This window comes from Paralichthys olivaceus, chromosome 15 (assembly GCF_024713975.1).
Source record: "Paralichthys olivaceus isolate ysfri-2021 chromosome 15, ASM2471397v2, whole genome shotgun sequence".
Lineage (NCBI taxonomy): Eukaryota > Metazoa > Chordata > Actinopteri > Pleuronectiformes > Paralichthyidae > Paralichthys > Paralichthys olivaceus.
The window spans coordinates 15,373,990-15,394,861 of record NC_091107.1 but is presented as its reverse complement, the minus strand read 5'-3'; the positions used below and the strand labels follow the sequence as shown (position 1 = coordinate 15,394,861).

Here is a 20,872-nt window from a genome sequence, read left to right as displayed (position 1 = left end):
GAAAATTTTTTTGACAGAGCTGTGTAATAGAGTCAATAGTTGATGGGAACACTGCTGTGGATGGGGAGATGAGGCACTCAGGTGGCTGTTTCCTCCCAGACTGCAGGCCTAATGTAGCCCTTGGCATGGAAATTGACGTGACATTGATGGGCACTCTCCCGCCAGCACGAAGTCATGCGCCTGCACAGCCTTCCAATTCACTAATAATTGCTGATTAAAAACTAGTTAAGAGTCCATGAAAACTCAAATGTGCATTAACCAAATGACCTTCTGGGAATGGCAAATAGTCTGCAGCCAAGAACACACACAGCTTCCTGTGTGGAGCTGGTCCCTGGGTTGTTTTGGAGGAGGTGCGCGGGGAGCGTGCTGCAGCATCAGATTATTGACTTCCTTTCAACGACTTTTATTGGATCCTAATCTTCTTTTTTAAGAAATTGTTTTTGAGCTCGTATAAGCTTTACATGAGGAGTCTATCACTCTGATGGACCCTTTTGAGATTTCCTTTTAAATGAGATCTGAAACATTACATCAGTCAATATTATTAACTCATTATAACCCTAACAACATGAAATCAAGCTTTATTTTGTGGAGATTGTAGCCTATTGATAGCTACAGAGTAAAATAGTCAGCTGTACATTACAATAATAAACTACCTCCGATAAAGCCCAACAGCCCCCTTATGAAAACAGATTTAAATACATGAGATCAAATTTTTTTATTTGGATCTGCACCAAATTACACATCTAAACATCAAGATCCATGAATAATTTCTGAGAAGGAACATGTTAAAAAATGCTCACAATGTTAAAGAAAGTAAAAATTGATTAGCAAAATGAAATGGGTTCCTAATTGAGTCACGCCCCACCCCTCCACCAAATGTCATGGAAAACAGTTGTGTAGTTCTTGCAAATCCTTCTGACGAACAAACGAACACAGATGAAAACATACCATCCTTCAAAGGGTCAAAGGCTTTATCCTCATACACAGAAATAACAAGTTGCAATTAAAATTTCTATGTCTCTCACTGGTGCGGTCAATAAATATCTACATATAAAACAATCAAAAAATTGACTGAAGATAAAAAGGAATACAATAAGATATATAAGAAAAAAGAAAAATATAAATGTAAATTTATAGTCACTCATCATACAAATCCCACAACTATAATACAAGTAAAATCATAATTTACATGTATTTATTACCAGTATCCACACATATACCAACTCAAATGTATTTTGCAAAATTGACTAGAATCATTATGTCTGACACTTTATGTTTTATGGTGAATGCAGATGAGTAGCTCCCTTTCTTACAGATCCATTGTGGTCTTAAATCAAATTCATGATTATCTCCGTCATTAGTGAAACATATGTAACTAACAGCATGAGAAACCGAGCAGGGCCACGATGTAACAGCCCGAGAGAACTCACACATCGTGTCCCCTCTTCTCTCCCCTATTATCCACCATGATGAGCCATTGCATGTTTTCAAAGGCCATCAGTTTTGGCCCGGATCACAGCGGATGCAGCTGTCTGTCCATTGTTCGTCATCACTGTCTTCATGGATCTGATGCTGCAGAATCAATAGCTGCCTCAGAGCGAACTGGCGGGCAACAGACTGTAGACGCAGGTATGAGTGTCAATTATCACCAGAGGACCGAACAGATACACAGGCTGAATGCCAGGAGGAGGAGGGGGGGGGGGGGGGGTGAAAAGGTATTATTGTTGATAGGATCATCAGCAACAGATACTTGTCTGGATGCTGTTGTAAATATCTGGGTTTTAAAGCTCACTTTAAAAACATACGCCTGAGCCTGGTGAGTTTTTCTTCAGTCCTCCTGCAGAGGCATCACACCCAAAAATGATGCCAGTGTTCACGAGGAGGGGAACAGACTGAGGTCAAGAGGCCTCGTAAATGTAACATGGTTTTAGCAGAATGTGCTAAAGACACATTCATTAAACTTTGGGTTGAGAACAAGAGTACGTATAAGTGGGATGGATGGATGGATGAATGGATGGATGGATGGATGGATGGATGGATGGACTCAGTGTGGATTATTATTCTTGAGAGTGCACTGATTTGGTTGTTTACATGGTTCAGAACTCCACTGCACAGAAAGGTGTGCAGTTAATTATCTAACTGTAAAGACGCTTCAGTAAAAATCAGACGAGAGTAACTTGTAATAATAGTAATCTTGTGAAAAGACAAGTTGAGCTGAATGAACGGCTCAGAAACTGGCCTCAGCTGCCTGTAGCCTCCGTCTACACAAAGAGCCACATCGCAGCCCTGTAACCAGGGTGTGATGTAGAATCAGGAGAGGAAGAGGAGGGGGATTAACACAGTCACACAAAGGTTCGTCAGATAAAATACGCTTTGTGCAAAATCTCCAGTAATTTGTTATAATATGTGAAAGATTTCAGAGGCAAGGTCAAAGTCAAGGTCAAGCTTTTTATATCTCACAATGAAAAACTGTAGTAAAAAAACTAGTAAAATGCATTGCAGTATTTATTGCAGATAGATGTAAACCTGTGTGTGCAGGGAAACAACCTGATTCACTGTGGTTAAATGTCAGTATGAAGGAAAGGTAATACACTTTGTTTTGTAAGAAAAACAGGCAACTCCAAACCATGACAGCATTCTTTTTATTTTTTTATGGGTAATGTTTTTTTTTTCTCCCCTGAATGTGTCTGTGTGTCCGTCCTCGTGTGTCAACAACACACACTCTTATCAATCTCTGCACAATAACAGAAAACAATTTGCTAATGTTTGGAAAATAGCTTTCCCATCCCCTGCTCCAGCATTGAGAGATGTATGCGCAATTTCATAAACACAATCAGAGCGCTGAATGGCGGCACTGATATTCTGGGTAAAAAAAAAAGGGAAAAAAATCTCATTATTGTTCCTGAGCTATGGAAAAGCAGTCAATGGCCCATATCACACAAAATGCCCTCCTCCTCCTTCTCCTCCTCCTCCAGCCCACCAGCCCACCAGCCCACCAGCACACAGAGCTTAATTCCACCTAGCAGCAAACAATATGTGGCAGTTTGCTGAGAGAATATTACTGACGACAGAAAAGAAATCATCAGCAGGCCGAGCTGCTGCACTTGCCACTATAGTCCTGAGGCGACGCAGGGGCCCTGCCATTCAGATCATGTGGTGGTACCGCCGGACGCTTTGTCTCATCATGGGTCTGTTTTCAAATGCAGCAACATCATCGCTGCTGGACTTTGTCATGACTGATAACAATCTATCTACTAATTCCACAAACGTCTATCTGTCTGAATGTGGAATGTATATCTAGCGAATCATTCATATCATGGACTCTTAGTATGTGTATTGTTAAGGCACGAGAAAGGGCAGTATTGAATTTGGTGTAGTTTGGACGTTCAATATTAATACAAATGTAATGAACGGGCGACCGGGCGCTCTGTAGTGTCATCAGTGGAGATGGGGCAATATGCCTTCAGTTGATCATGTTTTCCTCTATGTCCTCAGATAACTGCAGCTGTGGTCAACAAAAGGGTCTAATGTCAAAATCGTTGCCAGATCATTTTGATAATTGAATCGTTTTTTTTACTGAGACAGACAATCACGAGTGCCGCTGGTGCTGATCTCCGTCAGCAACATTCAAAATCCTTTCCTTGGCTATTTGTCTTCAGAGTAAATGCACATGTTTGTTTTGTTGCTGCAATGCTTTGTATAGAGCTGAATTACAGAGCTTTTATTTTGAAAAGTTGTAAACTTGGTTCTGAAATAACTACTCTGCAATATATGAAAAAAATTACAGCAGTTAAGTAAATCATTTGAACGTATGTATAAGCCACAAGTGTGAACAGTATCAAAGCAGATTAAGTTTTATTTTCATTTTAAAAATTGACTTTAAAAATCTTGATTGCAGAGAAACCAGATAGGATGAACACAAAGTTTTCTAACTTCTCTCTGCACCACAGACTGTTTATAAAAATCTCTGTTTTCAACATCCAGCACACAAACAATGAAGAGTGACAGTATATTGTAGAACTGTTTGAGGAGGACTCACATCACGAGGAATAATATCTATAATAAATCTGAAGTAGCCGCGGAGCTTTAACATGGGACAATAGAACAGACCGTTCCAAACACGCAGGTCAGTGCCCGTCTGTGGATTTATAGTATTTTTTTTTAAACTATTGGCCTCGTAGGATTACATGCATTCAACTGGCTGAAACTAGAGACACACAGTATGTTTCTGAGACCACTGAGCCTAAATATACGTATGGACAGCTTTTGTGATGGATGGTGACAGCGAGCGCATAATCAAAGAACGTCACTGAGCTCTATTAAGGGGCGTGCATGTTCCCAAACCTCCTCAATCACTGCGTTTCATCTCACACGGTCCCTTTACATTACAGGCACAATATATCATGTTGAGGTGTTCAACATGTGCCTCATGTTTGAAGGATGGTCCAGAGTTGAACGAGAATATCATTAACTTTGTGGGTGTTTGCTCATAAACCAAAGTATCAAAAAAAAAAATGACACATGATATATTTTTTCCAACTGTGTGAAAAGTTAAGAAGCAACTCAGTTTTACTCACAACAGTCTGCTCAGTGGTTCAGGGGAATAGTAGCAGTTCAGGGGCTTTGATAAACAGAGGAGAATTAAATGGAAGTTAATGTGAACAGAGGAAAATGCTTTGGCACTTAGACTGCAGCAGGAAGTCGATTTCAATGGAAGCAGTCCTATGAATAAGGGGCTTTGTATATGAAGGGGACTTCCCCTTTGAGTCCAGACACTGGTGGGGATGAAAATAGAGCAGGAAGTGGGGACGTCTCATGAAAGGCTTCTGATTGGACGGTTGAAGGAAGATGACCCAGTATCCAGACAGACTCCAGAACAATCTGTTGAGAGATTTCAAGTGGTGGGCCGGCCAACCGTCATCCTGACATAAGCGTCCATTAAGAAGAAGAAAGAAAGAAAGTCATGCAGCCTGCAGGTGGCTAGTTAGCTGAGCTGAGCTAGAGAGACATGTCTTTGGTGCACATGAACCTCGCCTCTGGAAAATTGTCCAAAAATCAAATCCTACCTGTATCTATGTGGCGTTAACACATTGAAAAGCAGCTGTAGATCATGACGCAGCTCTTGTATAAAGGAAATATAGTCATGGAGAGAATGTATGTTTCTAAAATATACATTTATAAAGAGAGTGCTGTTAACAATATCAAATATGAGCCACGCACTTGACTTGGCTCGCCCCCTGGTGCATTATTGTTTTACAGCCTCCAGTCCAATTCTGATCGCTTACATTCCTCACACTCCCTCTGAGCGCATGGATGACGTTAATTAAAGTGTGCGAGGGTCAGTGTTTAAAGCTCGGGGTGAACGCCGGGCCCTTGGCCTGCGGTATTTGTTCTTCCAACCATGATGTGCATCAGATCAGTTGCAGACTCTGGCAAGTACTTCAGTGTGACATTTGATGATTTGGGGTTTATGGTGATCATCACAGATCACTAAATGTCAGGGACTGTCTGGTCAGAGCTGATGCATTCATCCCAGAAAGCAGGAGATGCACTTGGATGATACGCCGCTCCCGGTTTCTGTCTCTGTCAAGAACGAGCAGCGTGAAAGGACTCATCAAAATGTGTGAGGAGAAACTGCTCCATACAACAGTTCTTGACCTGTGCAACTGAGAAATGTCATATTTCACATTTCTGCCATTTGGAAACAGAACCAAAAAGCGACAGAGGGAAAATACCAGAGATTAGAGAATAATGATGCCTCATCACAGATGTACAATTACAGCACAGAGTGTAATACACATGCTTTTAGAGAAACTGGCCATTCAGTGTCATATATGATGCAAGATCAGTGTTTAAAAGGCCCATTCATGTAGATGGTAAATGTAACTTCCATGTGAATCCTTCATCGTGTGAGTCAAATAAAGTCAATAGGTTTTAATAGATGTGAACATCTAATGTGATCCAGTGTGTTTCTCAGATTTAGCCTCTCTTTAAATATTTATCTGACTGTTTTTAAAATCACTTTTAAATTTTAAATTGAGTCCTCCTGATAATGAGGGGGGGATTGATCCACTGATCCAATCAGAGTGGGCAAGTAACTTTAGTTCCTGCCTTCTGCTTTTAGTACTTTAAGTTTATTGAAAAGCAAGTTCTTATTTACTTTTACTGAAGTAGAAAAGTTGATTCAGTGCTTTTACTTAATTTCATTTGTGTCTGTTTATTTGAACAATTTACTGATCCAATATTTTTCAAAAAATGCCAAAATTAGTGATGCTGGTTGTAGCCTATATTTTCTTCTTGTTGTTTGGAAGGATGTTGTTTTCTTTAACATGTCATCCTTTGTTTTCAGGGGGAGGCTGAGTGCCCGTCCTTTTTGCAGCAGTGAAGTGAGAAGGATTTCAGCGTCTTCACAAACACCTCAGCAGAGATGATTTGTCGATACAGAGAGCAAACCTTTTAGTGACCTTCCGGCACAGTGGGCAATCTCTCACCATGGCACCAACCGTCAAGCCCTGTGTGACGTCTGTGGCGTGGTACACAGTGATCAAGATAAAACTGTGATTATTTGAGGTGAATTCAACATCTCCTCAATGTATGTTTTCATTTTCAAAATGTGTTCAAAAATATCTAAACATTTTTCATGTGGGATTCATTTAATAATTTTCCCTATGAGCATTTTTTTGTATCAGCACTTTTAATTTTAGAAAACTGTATTTAAAATGAATGAAAGTGGTTATGATTATTTGGGGGATGTTAACACAGAACAGGCCAACATAGTTTATTAATAAGATAGTATACATGTATACTATATACTAATCTTAGTAGAGTTGTGCGACTTCAGCTCATGAAATTAAAAAATGATTAAACCAGTTAATCTTTCGTTTTGGAGTGACTCAGTCAATGTGCACTAAACCTCCACAAGGGGGCGTCATTAAACAACTCTTTGTGCTCAGTGATGATGCTGCAGCAGCTCCCAGAGGCCTGTAGATCTAACTGAGCTCATTATGACCACAGTGCTTCAGCTAATGTTGTTCTTAATGCCCCTGCAAAAAGCAGACGTGCAATGAATCAATGACTCAGATTTGGGATTATTGCCACTGGGATTTTATTTACTCCAGATTATAATGAATCGCCAAAGCAGTGAAATCCCTGCATCACCCTCTCACCAACTTCTCCCGGTGAGACAGATAGTTGCAGCCAAACAAAGATTAAGATGTGAAATAAATCCATATGCAACATGAGCTGTTCTTTACAGAAAGAGATACTTTAGATTTTACTGTTTAATATTTAACATAGATTAACAGGAAGGCTGAATTAAAGGTCACCAATGCCCCTGAGGTTTACTGTGATGTTTGTGCGGATTACCTCCACCAAGGAGGTTCTGTTTTCACCTCTATTGTTGGTTTGTCTGTCAGGATGATGCAAAAACTACTGAATGAACTTCCACAAACTTTGGTGAAGCTGTGCGTTTTACTGAGACTGTTCAATTTGAAATCTGGGATTATTTGCACCCTTTCCATGAAACAAAAAAACTGCATATTTGCATCTAATGAAATATTTATTACACCAGCAGTGGTTTGAGAATTAAAGGGTTACAACTGAATTGCTGACTAAACTTATAAAATTGGAAAAATTACTTACATGAGTTATAATTCGATCACTTTAAAGAACTGTTACAAATAAATCTGAATTTTTCAGCCAAATTTAACTTTATTGGCAAAAGTCAATGAACTGTAAATATGCTGTAAATTGAACTGGTGAACATGAGCATGTTTGTATCAGTACACGTGATGAGGATGATGTCCTGGTAAATAAGTCTGTTTGTAAACAGGATCAGAAACAGCACTGTTAACGCGTCACTGCTCTGCAGACATTAAACACATCTTCAATATAAATCAACATCAGATCAACAGAAACACAACACACTGAATTCTTCATGAAAATTTGACATTTTAATGGAAACTAAAATTGTGAACATTGGAGTTTTCTTTTTTTATTGACTCTATTACACTGTTTGGAATTTGAGGGTTATTATCATGCTTTAAAAAAAGAACATTGTAATGTGACATTTCTGTTAAATTCAAACAAAAAAAATTAAATAATCATACTGCTCACTTAAAAAGTCGACCTGTAAGACATCTGAAAATGAAATGCTATTGCCTCTTATTTTAGGGTTACAAGAGGTGCAGATGTGAGAAAACAGAACAAAAGAAAAAGCACAACGACCATTTGAGATGAAAAGAAAAGAAAAAGATGACTCGGCACATGAAAAGACACGTTGGCCGAGTTTACTGTCCATGTGTGGGATCAGAAACACTGTACCTCTCAGGTGTCACTGAATGAAACACAGAAAACTAAAACTAAAATAAAAACAGTTCCACAACAGGCAACGACAGTTTAAAGGAGGGACAGTTTTTTAGTCGAGCACAAACACCAAGTCCAGCATTTCCCATAACAGACGACTGATTACTGGATGAAGAAGCAGCACTTTCGGTATTTGTTTTTATCTGTTGGAGATTTCTCCTCTCACACCGTATAACAACGCGCGCAAAGTGACATTCAGCTGCTACAGTAGTGACTCCTCCTCACGATGTCAGGGAGCTGGTTATGACATCATTAACAACAACAACAACGTTTGCCGTTCAGTAGCTGAATATCTGAGTAGTGTACCTTTGGCGAAAGCAGATTCCGAGCTTGTTGAACTGCATGTTAATACCTCATCCCCTCCTCACAACATGATCAGCACTAACAAATGAAAATATATTAAAAGAGGAACTCGGGGATGCAGCGTGTTTCAATGCTCGTCACTCCATCACAACTATCTGAAGAAATGCATTAAAGTAATTTGTATGAAAACGTCAAATATATTAACACTGGTGCTATGGGGTGGGGGGGTAGGTCAGTCTTAATCAATAACTAAATCAACTAAAACTCATCAATAACATCTTGATTTTCTGTGTCATTTATTCCTTTTAGTCTCATCCTACTTGTGCATCTATGGATAAATTAGATAAAACTCAAAAAAACATGTCGAAAAGTTAATTTGTTAAATCAGTTCATATGAATTATGTGCTACTTCAGACATGAATGTAATGACAATAGACTGGCATGAGTACAAACCAGCGAGCGGCTGTCTTCCAGCCCATTCTAAACTGATTTTGGCTTTAGGTCACACAGTTCTGAACACAAGCCATGACAATTTCAAAACCTACAACACGCACACACACACACTCACACACAACTGCTCATCGCTTTCAGCTGCGTCCATGTCACTTAAAAAAAAATTAGGGTTCGCTGTGAGAAAAACTTAAAACAGCATCGCAAATGTTACAGAAAAAGAAGAAAAATGGCACGGATATATTCTGGAAGCAGATTTTAAACAATCAAAATTGCTGTAAAAGTACTTTTAATTTTTCACACAGGCACCTGAACATGAAACAGCAGGAGGGGATGGAAGGGAGAGGGGCAGGGGGTTCAAAATATATGAGGAACTTGCATATTATAGGAAGAACTTGCTATGCACACAACCATGAAACAACGAGGCCAAACTCGCCACTCACAACCGGGACGCCCGCTTCAGCGTCCTTGAGGTGATTGCACGTCCTGAGGGGGGCGAGAGTAGGAGCTCCACACATGCACCAGGCTCTTTCAGTCAGTCACTCATCAGTCACCCCCTCCATCCACATCACTGATTAACACATCTACTCCGCTTCCACAACCTGTTTTTGGTTTGCAGGCTACAACGCTAATAGTTCTATCTTTTATAAATGCATATTCGACATAGCCTTTTTGCTGTATAATAAGTGCTTGAAAATAAGAGGAGCCTTGGGGCAGGAGGACGAGAGATTCTCTGATTTCTCTGTCGCAGGGCGATCCTCTCGAAAAACCAAAACTTTTAAAAAGAGAGAAAAATGTTAAGACTACAGTAACATCACGTACGACTCATTCCGATCACCCTGTTTTACATTTAGAAGCCTATAGATGCATCACTGTCCACTGAACAATTTGGCATTATGGTAACCTGATTATATCACTGTCTGTGGATTATGGGCAATCAGAGGAAATTAAAGTAAATACATTTTGCATGACTTTACGCCAGATTAAATATCTCCACAAGCACAAAAAACAAAGTCTACATGCTAATGGACAATATCTTGTCAAATACCTCAGCGTCCTCATCAGCCAGATCTTATTCAGGGGGCAGCATCTGATAATACTCATCTATCATATGCCAAACAGTGGAAGCCTTAAACAAAGCATTTTAAATACCAGAGAGCTGACTGCGATTAGACGTGGAAGTTAAATGTCAACTTGTACAAAAAATAAAAAAACATTGGCTGCAGTTATGACTTTCTCTCGGCACACAGGTACAAACTGTGCCGCTGCCTAATCAGGACACAGTGGGAAGAAGTGTACTCCACAGTCTGATTTTCCAGGTTGTATCTCCCCCACTAACAACAAATAAGAAAACACCACTAATGTTCAGCAATCATACAAATCAAGAGGTGCTTCACTATGAACACGAGGAAGAAAATAAACCATCAGAGACAGCAAGATTACAGTCTAGTGTACATTAAAACAGCGCATGGAGCAATGTGCTTATTTTTCTTCTTTAAAGGGGAACGGAACATTTTCAGAGCCCACAACGATCAATGACAGCACCGTGCATGCCGAGAGTTTGCCTCAAAAAAGGTTATTTGATGTTTTGTCACATCACATGAGACTCTATAGCAGGACTCCAATTCATTGGTTCCAATTATGAGAACATAACACGACAGGGGCCGTTTGGCAAAAAACTATATTCAACATAGTCATGGCTTTATCAACACTACCTGAGTTACATTTAATAATTCTGTATTTATCGACTTGTTTTTTTGTTTTTTTTAAGTAACAGCCCAAAGCCATTCTTTCAAGGAGCATTTCTTGTCAGTACATATAGATCTCTCTAGTAATTAAAAGATAAAAGCAATTAGTTTACATAAAGTGCTAATAATCCACACATTAACCAAATCATGTCTTCTAGAGCAAAGAAACCTGCACGGTTCCTTTTGTTATGTAGAATAAACCAATCCTGATTTGGAGATGGTGATGGAAAGAGATGTCACAGCTAGCTAGTTAGCAGTTAGCTGTTAGCAAATGTGGGCTCCATAGACATAATTAGATCTTTCAACATGAGCTTTTGCAGAAAAGATTTAAAAAAAAATAAAAATGCACCTTTAACATTTTTGAACTGCAGGCCACAGCAGAATCTTGGGTGATAATTTTGTTAGCTCCATACAACCCATATCATACATTGCTTGTATGAATGGTTCACATGGGGGTTATTGCACACTGGTTTGCAAAGGTTATCTACAGTAAAACATAATAGTACAACTTATCTTCACATTTCAACACGGTTTGACAAAGTGGCTAGTCAAGGGGGATCCTAGATTAGTATTGCGATTGTTGTTGTGTTACTGTAATCTTTGTGTGGCGATCAACAGTGACCTCTGACTCATTCATTTCCACCAGTAAACATGCAAGAAATACAATGCCATAAGACTGAAAAGTAAAGACAAAACACTGAGTCAGGGAAATAAAACAAAAATTCCCAAGTCATAAAATTCATTACGTTCCTTTGACGAGAGCTGAACTAGACAGAAACAGGCAAAAATCATGTGTATGGATATCCTGACTCTTCCTGCAAACACTTTGTTTGAAGAAACTTCTCTCACTTTACAGTTTGTCACCCAGTTTATTCCTAAACTAAGACTTCACATATAATCAGGTATACGAGTCTGAATTTAAGAACAGTCTGCACTGACCTGATAAAAATCTACATAAAATGTACGAGAAGCTCAAAGATATAAAAAAAAAAAAAAGTTTTGTCTTTGACGGAGACCTGCCTTTATTTTAATCTTTAGTAAAACCTGTAATAAACAGTGAAATGAAGGGGCTAGACTTTTACTTCAACTTGGGCACTATTTGTACCTGTGCTCAGGGGTCATACTGCAGTGCAGATAACACTCATGTCAGACCAAACAGTATAAAAGAAAAAGAAAAAAAGCAAGCGTTTATTTTCTGGGCTCTTAATTTCCCCGTAAAGATTTCAAGACAAGGTTCTCCCTTCCTGGATGGGGCCTCACCTACGAGCTGTCACTGAACTTAAAGTTTAACAGGACTCCCAAGATCCTTACTCCACAACTTCAAGGCATTCTTTGCAAAGTGTGTTTTCCTTTTCGTTCACAATGAATTCAAGCTTGCACACAGATGTGTATGTATAACGTCTAACATATCTACAATTAACTCATTTGAACGCGTGAAGAAAGAAAAAAATGACTGAGGCATCCCACAGTCAGACTGGCGGCTGCCGCAGTTCGACAGGATAAAGGCTTTGGGAGGCGCCGTCCTGGACGCCTTCCTTTGTTGACTCCTGAACATCATCCTTAAAGAGCCATGAGACAAACAGCTTTAAGATGCAAGTGTCCATTCATCATGTTGGAGGCACCGATCAGCTCCTTTAACGTCCCTCCAGAGTGTGTGTCTGTGTCTGTGTCTGTCTGATGCCCACAAAAGAAAGAGTCTGTTTTTCAGCCCGAGATTCCAAGGAAAATGTGTCATGCTAAACGATCAATGTTTTCACAGTTGTCACTTTATCTATCCAAGAGGATTTATGATTTCCAAGGTAGATAACTGCAGCACCCAGAAGAGAAGTTCTACCTCACTGATCAGGTCCATCCTTGGTTTCATCATAAACCACTACTCTTTTTGGATCTACAGCAGAGGGGAAAGATAGAAAGGAAAACGTTATGTCATATCATACACTGTGTATGTTCCCGGTATTACTAACATGTACAAAATGTACTACTTTAAAAATCACAGACATTAGTGTCAAAATATTAAACATAAACAAAACTCAATTAATTCTAGTTTGTGTACAATTGGCAAACAAAGCCTCCAATATCATTTATTTCCAGCCATCAACACACAGTTTGCAGGATCATCCAACAGCCGTGTGTCACACTCAGTAACTACAGCTGTGTGTTTACCTCGGGTTCTTTGTTGAGTAATAAAACAATTGTGTCCTTTGGTCTTTCAGGGATTTACTGTTATGTTAATTTAGTGATCTACAGCCATCTGCTCTCTACAGACATGTCAAACTTTTTAATGTTCTTATATTTCTAAATAACTTCAACAAAACTAAAACTAAGTGCTAAACATTCATGAAAAGGTCAGAACAACAGGTTTAAATTACCTTGTTTTTGCAAGTTGAAAATGGATTCCATTTCTGTTGAGGTAAAAGAAAGATTATTTCAGCATCTGCATCATCTGGTCATAAACAATATTTTCAGATTGTCTACTACTGATCTTGTATCTTGTGAAGCCAGATTTATTTACATTTCTTGATTTAATCTTTTGTTCATTGTATGTATATCAAATCCCCTGTCACAGCACAGTGGTTAAAGTTATATTCCTTGAGAATTTAAGTAACTGTTTTTGATACTGCTGCATTTTTTAGGCAGTAGCCACTGAATGTATTTAAATTCTGTAATTAACCCTTGATATCTTAGTTTCCATTGTAAATGTTTAGTGGCCACCATTTATGAGCTGAGATAGACTTCCTTCAAATCTCATCTTATCTCATCAATATCAACCTCATTCTTTGCAGTTCTCTTTCAATTACTCATAAGACGTGATAATAACATTTGAAACAAGGTTAGCTCCAATAATCTTGATTGTCTGTGAATATATAGTAAAACAATATATAGTGTCGTCTTCAGGTATCTTTTTCTGTGGATGGATCCTTTTTAATTTATGTTGGGTAATGAAGAAACAAGTGGGAACAGCCACAGAGAGCTGGAGACAGTAACCAGCTCCTGTTACACTTCTCTGCTTCCATTAAAAACCATGTGTGCCTTATCAGCAATTATTGACCGACTTATTTACTACAACGATGCAAGTTTGTTTTGCTTTACAGTAAAAAGTAAACTATCTGCTCTTCTGTTTTATTCCTGATAAAAAAGCTACTCAGGTCATGTTTGTTGTCGTACTAAACTACACTTGCCCCAATAACCACCTCATGAATAAGGATTACAACTTTTAGTGCTAAGATAAATGAATTTGATGAATAGAGTAGAAAAGTTACCTTTAGTGTGATAAGTGACAGCAGCTTTAATGTCAAAGGGCCCCCAGCAAGACCTTCTGCCAATGTCTTTAGAGTGGGCCTGTTCTTTAGAGGAGCCAAACAGCAAAGTGGTTAGCTGGCCCTGTGCAGGCTTAGCACCATTGTCTTTACCGGGGGCTGGCACAGCAGAACCTGCACCCTTGGCCTCGGGTTTTGTCTTTTCCTGGCCACATGGCTGCAACTTATTCTCCTCGTCGCTCGTCACACAAGCAGGAAAACAAGCATTAGACACATTGCAAGGGGCACAAGTCCTTTTCTCGGGGTCTTGAGCCAAAGTGCCGGGCTCTAAGAAGGATGGGGTAATGTCAAAGCAGGGCTGGGCAACCTTGGCTGAACTGGCCTGACGCTCGATTTGAGGTGTGACCACAGTTGTCTTGTCCTCTGCAGACACCTGCCCACTTCCTCCGTCTGGCCCCAAGTTGGGCTCATTGATGAAGGAAAGCCCCCACTGATTCTGGAAGATTTCTCCCAAGGCTTTCTGATTTGTCTGAGCAGCCGGTGGGTCAAGGTGACGAGCACTAGGGAGCACAGGTTGCATATTTAAAGGGTAAATTAAAAGAGTACACTTTCTAAGATCATATGCTTCTCCATCTACAGGACTGGTTGTAGAGCTACAGTTACTTTCTAAAGGAGATGCTACATTCTCGCCACTTGGGATAGATGGGGCTGGTGGAATACTACTAGCAGCAGGAGCAAAGAAGGTACCCACTGATGGGCAGCCGTTTCCATTTCCAGAAACAGGACCATTAGTAAAGCTAGATGAGGTGATAGTTTTCATAGCAGACATAGGGACCTGTGACAGTCTAATGGGAGGAGGCAGTGCCTCTCCTCCACCTTGAGCTACTTTGTTGAGGTTCTCTTTTACTTTACTTGCATAACTGATCTTGGGAACAATTTTAGCACTGCTATTGTCCACAGGAAATACTGGAGGGGGCTTGAATAAAGTCCAGGAGTCCTCTTTTGAAGGGGAGGAAAGCTTGGCCTTGTGCCTTTCCTCGCTTTTTTTACCAAAGGTGCCGGCTGTTTTGCCATCAGAGCTTTTCCTCTGAGATTCACCCACCGAAGCCTCTGGCACAGCTGCGCGTCTCGCTGCTGACTGAGCTTCTACTTTATGGGTGGCTCTAAAGCCATCAAGTCTAGAAGTCACTCCCTTCTCAGTTGTCTCGAAATCAAATTCCCCAGACTCCTGCGTAGTGTCGCCCTGCTGCATGTCTTTCTCCTTGTCTTTAATCACATTATCAGTGTTCTTGGTATTGTTACATCTGGCCTTGCGTTTCTTCGGAGTAGTATATCCACCTTCTGAACCGCTTCCATCATTGTCCTTGCTCGAATAGCCATTTGTAATTAAGCCACAGTTTACAACGCCATTCTGAAGCAACAAAGAGTCTTTCTTATCCAAAGGTTGGCCCTCGTGATGATTCAAATCCAAGGCCTTGTCATTTTTAAGGTCCATATTCTTCTTATGGTCCAACCCTTTGCTGCTCACTTTTGGAACAGTTGTGTACAGCTTCTGCATCGACTTCTGCTTCACATTTGCACTACTGATGTATCTGTTACCATTGCTGTTGGGGGGATGTGACATACCAACAGTATCAGACAGATGTGTATTCTTCTCCCCCTCCACGTCACTGATGTTTACTTTTTTATTGCCTGAAAAGGGAAACAAAATCAGTTTATACTGAAATGATGGATGATAGAACACTGCAACTTCTTGGTTAAACTACCTTGCAGAGGCTGCCCCAACTGATGGAGATGTAGCAATACCTTTTTTCACATAAAATTTAAGGATTGGTTTTATACGACTTTGGGGCACTCCACCCAATATTCAGAAAATAATTTATGATGCAATAATGATGGTACCTTAAAGTTAAACTTAAAAAATGGTTAAGATAATATCAAGTGCATGTATAGTCATATCGATCAAGTTATTTTCTTAATTTGCATGTGTTTTCCTAATTTGCAGGTTTTCTTAAATTGCAGTGCGTTGAGCTCTCTCTCGGCCACCGTACCTTTGTCCTAATAGTTGACCTGATTATGCTTGCAGTATGAAAATCTAAATCCAAACCATAGATTGTATATTAATTATATACTGACTCTGCTCCTGACTCATCCAGAGATGAGCTTGGTGCTGGTTGTGTTGAAAGAGTAAAAGAGATGGGATGTTTTATTGCTGTTCTGCACACTGTTGGCTGATTAGCTTTCTTGAGAATAGTGAAATGAAACAAAGAACAGTAGTTGCGGGATGTAGATCCTCACAGCAGCACTTATAAATACATGTCGGTCTGGCAGTGAACCATAAATAGGTTTGTGCAGTGACACACAGGCATGGAACTGCTGTGTCAACGTGGGATTTCCCTCATGTCTGTGGTCTACAGCGGCACAAACAAGCTTCTAAAGACAGCCTCACTTTGCATAAAGAGGCAGCTTCACATTTGTAGACGTGCTAATGTGTTAGCACATATTATAATCGCGTTATAGATTGTTTTCTGCTGCAGTCAAATCTGAGCTTTGTTCTCATGGTCAAGCTGCTGCGTGGCTGCACGTAGACTGGTCAACATGCAACAGGCCTGTCAGAGGAGGCTAACGTTAGCTAACGTCAACTTAGCATCGGCTCGTCTGACATTAACACGCCCTGGCTACATTAGCTGCTCATGACAGAAGCTAACCGTCCGACACCAGCAAACATAAGTACGTGAACACACCACCACCACATGCTAATGGCACACAGCTTTGTGCGTTGACATATAAAAGAGCCTCACTAGCCGGGTGATGGTAGCATGAGCTAGCAGGGATATTCTAACATGGCCGACAGGAAATGGAAGCTCAGAACATTCCAGTGGAGCCGGCTCGTCTTCCTAAAGTGGACACGGGCTGAGATGAACAAGTCTTCGGCTACTGCAGGAGACAATTCCCCGTGTGTGAACGGCAGGTAATGTGTTCACACCACACGGTGACTCAGTGGGGTTTATGGAGTGATGTAGCCGCGTTAGCTAAAAGAAAGATGGATGGTGAAAACCGGCGCACAAGGTCAATCCCCGATATGTCAAACCACCACCAGCGACAACTGTCACGCAACGTCAGCCGAGTGTCTAACCTGACGGCTGGTTTCTGCTCCGACAGCGGCTAACTACCAGGCTAACCAGCCAGCTACTCCACACTTATAATGTTGCCTCAGTTACTCCAGCCAACAGTCTGTAGTTTGAATTAAAAGCTAGCAAGAGAGCTAAGCCTTCAGTAATGATGGGTGCCCACATAAGTTAGCAAAAAATGCTAGTCTGCTCGTTGACATTAGCCGACAGAGGCTAGCAAGCGTTAGCTAACTTTTTCCCCCCCCGGATGGCCCGACCTGTTTTCTTCGTCTGCGTTTCCTGATGCTGGCGCTGGAAGTGGCTCTGATCATTTTTCAGAGCGGCTGTGCGATGGGTCGAGTGTCTGTCCTCCCCTCGGTGCTGGTAGTGTCTGTCTTGTGCCCGATCTCTGGGCTGATCCTCCATTGAAGTGTGGAGACTCGCTCAGCTCAGTGCATTAGCTCAGTGGGTAAGTAGAGAGCAGTCCAATCACTACCAGTGTAAAACGGAAGCTATTTGAAGCCCGTGTAAACGTCAGCAGTAAACGTCTAAAAATGGCTCTGTTTGGGGTGGTCGTCGCCGCCACTAAATCCAGGAGCGGTGTTTGTGCTGAGACGCGCGGGGAACGTGAAGCAGCACTTTGAGCCGCTGGCACATGTTTGATCGCGGTGAAATCACGACATTATACAAGTGTTTTCATGGTGGGCAGCACCGGGGTGGGGTTCGAGAATGAACTACAATCATATGACCGGAGGCTCTGCCACGTCTCCAGCCGGTGGACACACTTTGATGGAGGGTCCCGGGGAGACCAGCCCTGCTCCCTAAATGGAAAATCAAGTCTTATCGCTGTTCTCAAACATGACCTATCGATCTTGAATGACAATAAAAAGCTATGCTCCTTTTGCATTTTGCCAACAAGAGTAAAAATGAATAATATAATCAGGAAGGATGTGCCAACAAACAAGTAAAGTGCTGCATGAGTAACATCTTAGCTTAAACTTTCATATTTATAATCCTGTTATGTGATGTATTGTATGTGTTATGTATCTTGCTCGATTATATGTAATTATACATATATAACACATATAAAAATAGCGTTTGATCTACTGTCTGCATCAATACAAATAATCAGCCAACATAAATAGAGCATGACTGAGATACATTTATCTAATGTGCATTCATTTAAAGATTTGTTATCACATATCGAAGGATAATATAAAGCAATGCAATTTGTGCAAAATGCACAAAAATGAATACTACAATCAGGAAGATAAGTAGTGTGCTATATCCCTAATGCAATTACTTTGCATACTTAAACATGAACATTTATTTCCCTATGTTATGATTGCCCAATTATATGTCTTATCACTCATTCCACCTTACACATGTGAAAATAGCCCCTCTGTCTGCATCAATAAAAATCATCACAAGACATAAGTAGAGCATGTATTGAGATTAGTTTATCTAATGTGCATTAATTAAAAGATTTTAGCTTTCATCCTCAGTAAGTGTTGATGGTGAAATCTACCTGTCATCACCTCATCATTTATCTCATGTGGATCTGACTTAATTGCATGTGACTGACAAGTCAAACAAAGAGTAAACGCTAAGAGGTTTGGGGTTAGACCAGAGCAACTAATCCACTTTATGTGAGAGGCTGATGTTTGCAAAGCCATTTAAAAAGATGTAAGAAGAGCAGTCATTATTGTTTTAGGCATTGAACACATTAGTCTTGTGCAAGTAACTGATAATTTGTAGGAAAAGGGTGCAGTTTCTGCCAGTTAATACCACACACCATGAATCTTAATACTAAATGAAACTTCAGTTCAGTAATTCCACATGTAACAGTCAACCCCCCAAAACATGAGATCTTCACCTCAGACTGAGTAAGAAGATGTGGACTACATGTGTAAATGTGACATACTGTAGTTCAACCTTGATCACATGGGACATAATAGAACCAGCAGCGCCCTCCTGTGGCTAGATACCCAATCTTTTGACTGTTGATTTTCACTCAAAACAAATGTCTTGTATAGATTTAACTAACTTGTCTGAAGTTATTGAGTTTATCTCTCGGTCTCTGATGTGAGCTTACTGAAGTTGTGTGATTTCAGAAGAAAACCTTAATGTATCTGAACAAATGATTAAGATATCGTTTAGTTTTCTATTTTTCAAGAAACAAATTATGATGTGTATATGTACTCACTTCAACAGTGATAGAAATCTGACAGTTCCTATGGTTGAAAAGAACAAACAACAACCCCCATCCCTTTACTGTTATTTAGAAAAAGAGCCCAGCTCAGACTCTGCTGATAAATGGAGTCCTGCTCCTCCTATATGCATACATGACAGCTACCATTTCAATGAAATATTAATATGACAGCTTCAATTTATGACAAGATTTATTTTTAAAACAAGACATATAGGCCTCTTTGAGATGGACCTGGTCTCCAGGCATGTGCACACAGAAAAGCTTATCTTGCAATATGCAGTATAAAGGGTACTGAGTTTCAGTCATGGAAGCAAATCAAGAGAATGTTATTGCAGAGGCATTCTGTACATTTACCACCTGAAAGTAGAGTGAGACTTAAGAATAACCTTGACTGAGAAAAGTACGAGAGGAAGACAAATATAGTTCAGTGCTGGTTAGATGCTTCTGGCTTCATAGCTCAGAGTTTAATTCTTAGATATAGATTCTGGCAAAAACCAAATGCTTACATAGCAAAGTTAGAATGAAAATAAACCCACAATAAAAACCTGACATGAAACATAGCAATGGTCAAACCACAATTCAAGAGCTCTGCAAAGAATTTGGTTCAAGATAAGAATTATGTTATAAATGCTCTCAGGCATCCTAATAAGCCATTTCCACTACCAAGTAGTGTCATTTCTGACGAATTAAACCTCATTGTTGAAATTATATTTTTAATATTAAGATTTCCACTGATTTTGATGTTAAATGATACTATTCTGTGGAATTAATCATTTAATAAAACCATATAGGAAATTTTGTATATTTTTAATTCCATCAAGTTGTTACTGTTGAATATTAATAATAAAATATAGGCTAATATGCAGATTTGAGACTGAAGACTTTATTAGATATAAGTAAAATTCATACTATATTTAGCTATGTTGGTAAACATATAATATGAGTATACAGTGACATCTTTGGGCAGTGTTTCCTTCTCCTTTTAGGCATTTAGTGCTTCATTTTAAGTTTGAAATATTAGTTTATCACAGTTTTAGTATAGAATTTGAAATGTAATTTAGCTGATGAATATTATTTTAGATAAAATAGTCACGTTATAAAAATACTTTTAAATCTAGAAGTCTGTAGTTTTTTAAAGAAATGAAATATTTGGATACAAGGGACATATTTTTTGTTTGCCCTTTGATACAAACCCTGTGGTCCTATCAAAGAGCTGTCAACCATGGCAACAGTGAAATCAGTGCACAAAAAAAAGAAGATTGTCAAGGATGTACTGCAGTACGAATACACGTGAAGACACAGATGTTTCCAAAAAAGTGTGGGATGATACAGTTAAGATACAGACTGGACAATGATGTGTAATGTGTGATGCATCAGTGCCAATAAAAAGTGCATTTCTTTGAAGTATTACAAATTTAAAGAAACTGA

The 20,872-nt window shown here is 39.7% G+C and overlaps 1 protein-coding gene across 1 annotated transcript; it reads right to left on the bottom strand.

Annotated features, from left to right (window-relative positions):
* Nucleotides 1–7,930: 7,930 nt before the first annotated feature.
* nufip2 (nuclear FMR1 interacting protein 2) lies at nt 7,931–19,508 on the bottom strand. The gene is made up of 4 exons (XM_020085781.2): nt 17,511–19,508; nt 14,126–15,814; nt 13,235–13,267; nt 7,931–12,753 (listed from the first exon to the last, which is right to left on the bottom strand). The coding sequence occupies exons 1-4, from the start codon at nt 17,656–17,658 to the stop codon at nt 12,701–12,703; spliced, it is 1,923 nt and encodes a 640-aa protein (XP_019941340.2). The 5' UTR covers nt 17,659–19,508; the 3' UTR covers nt 7,931–12,700.
* Nucleotides 19,509–20,872: the final 1,364 nt, after the last annotated feature.

What these genes read in the sequence shown, in the direction of transcription:
- nufip2 (XM_020085781.2), bottom strand. Translation starts at nt 17,658, where the DNA reads ATGGAGGATCAGCCCAGAGATCGGGCACAAGACAGACACTACCAGCAC. An exon ending in AACGCAGACGAAGAAAACAG is followed by an intron (nt 15,815 to 17,510) that starts GTCGGGCCATCC and finishes TTCCCTTTTCAG; the next exon opens with GCAATAAAAAAGTAAACATC. An exon ending in TGTCACTTATCACACTAAAG is followed by an intron (nt 13,268 to 14,125) that starts GTAACTTTTCTA and finishes TTACCTCAACAG; the next exon opens with AAATGGAATCCATTTTCAAC.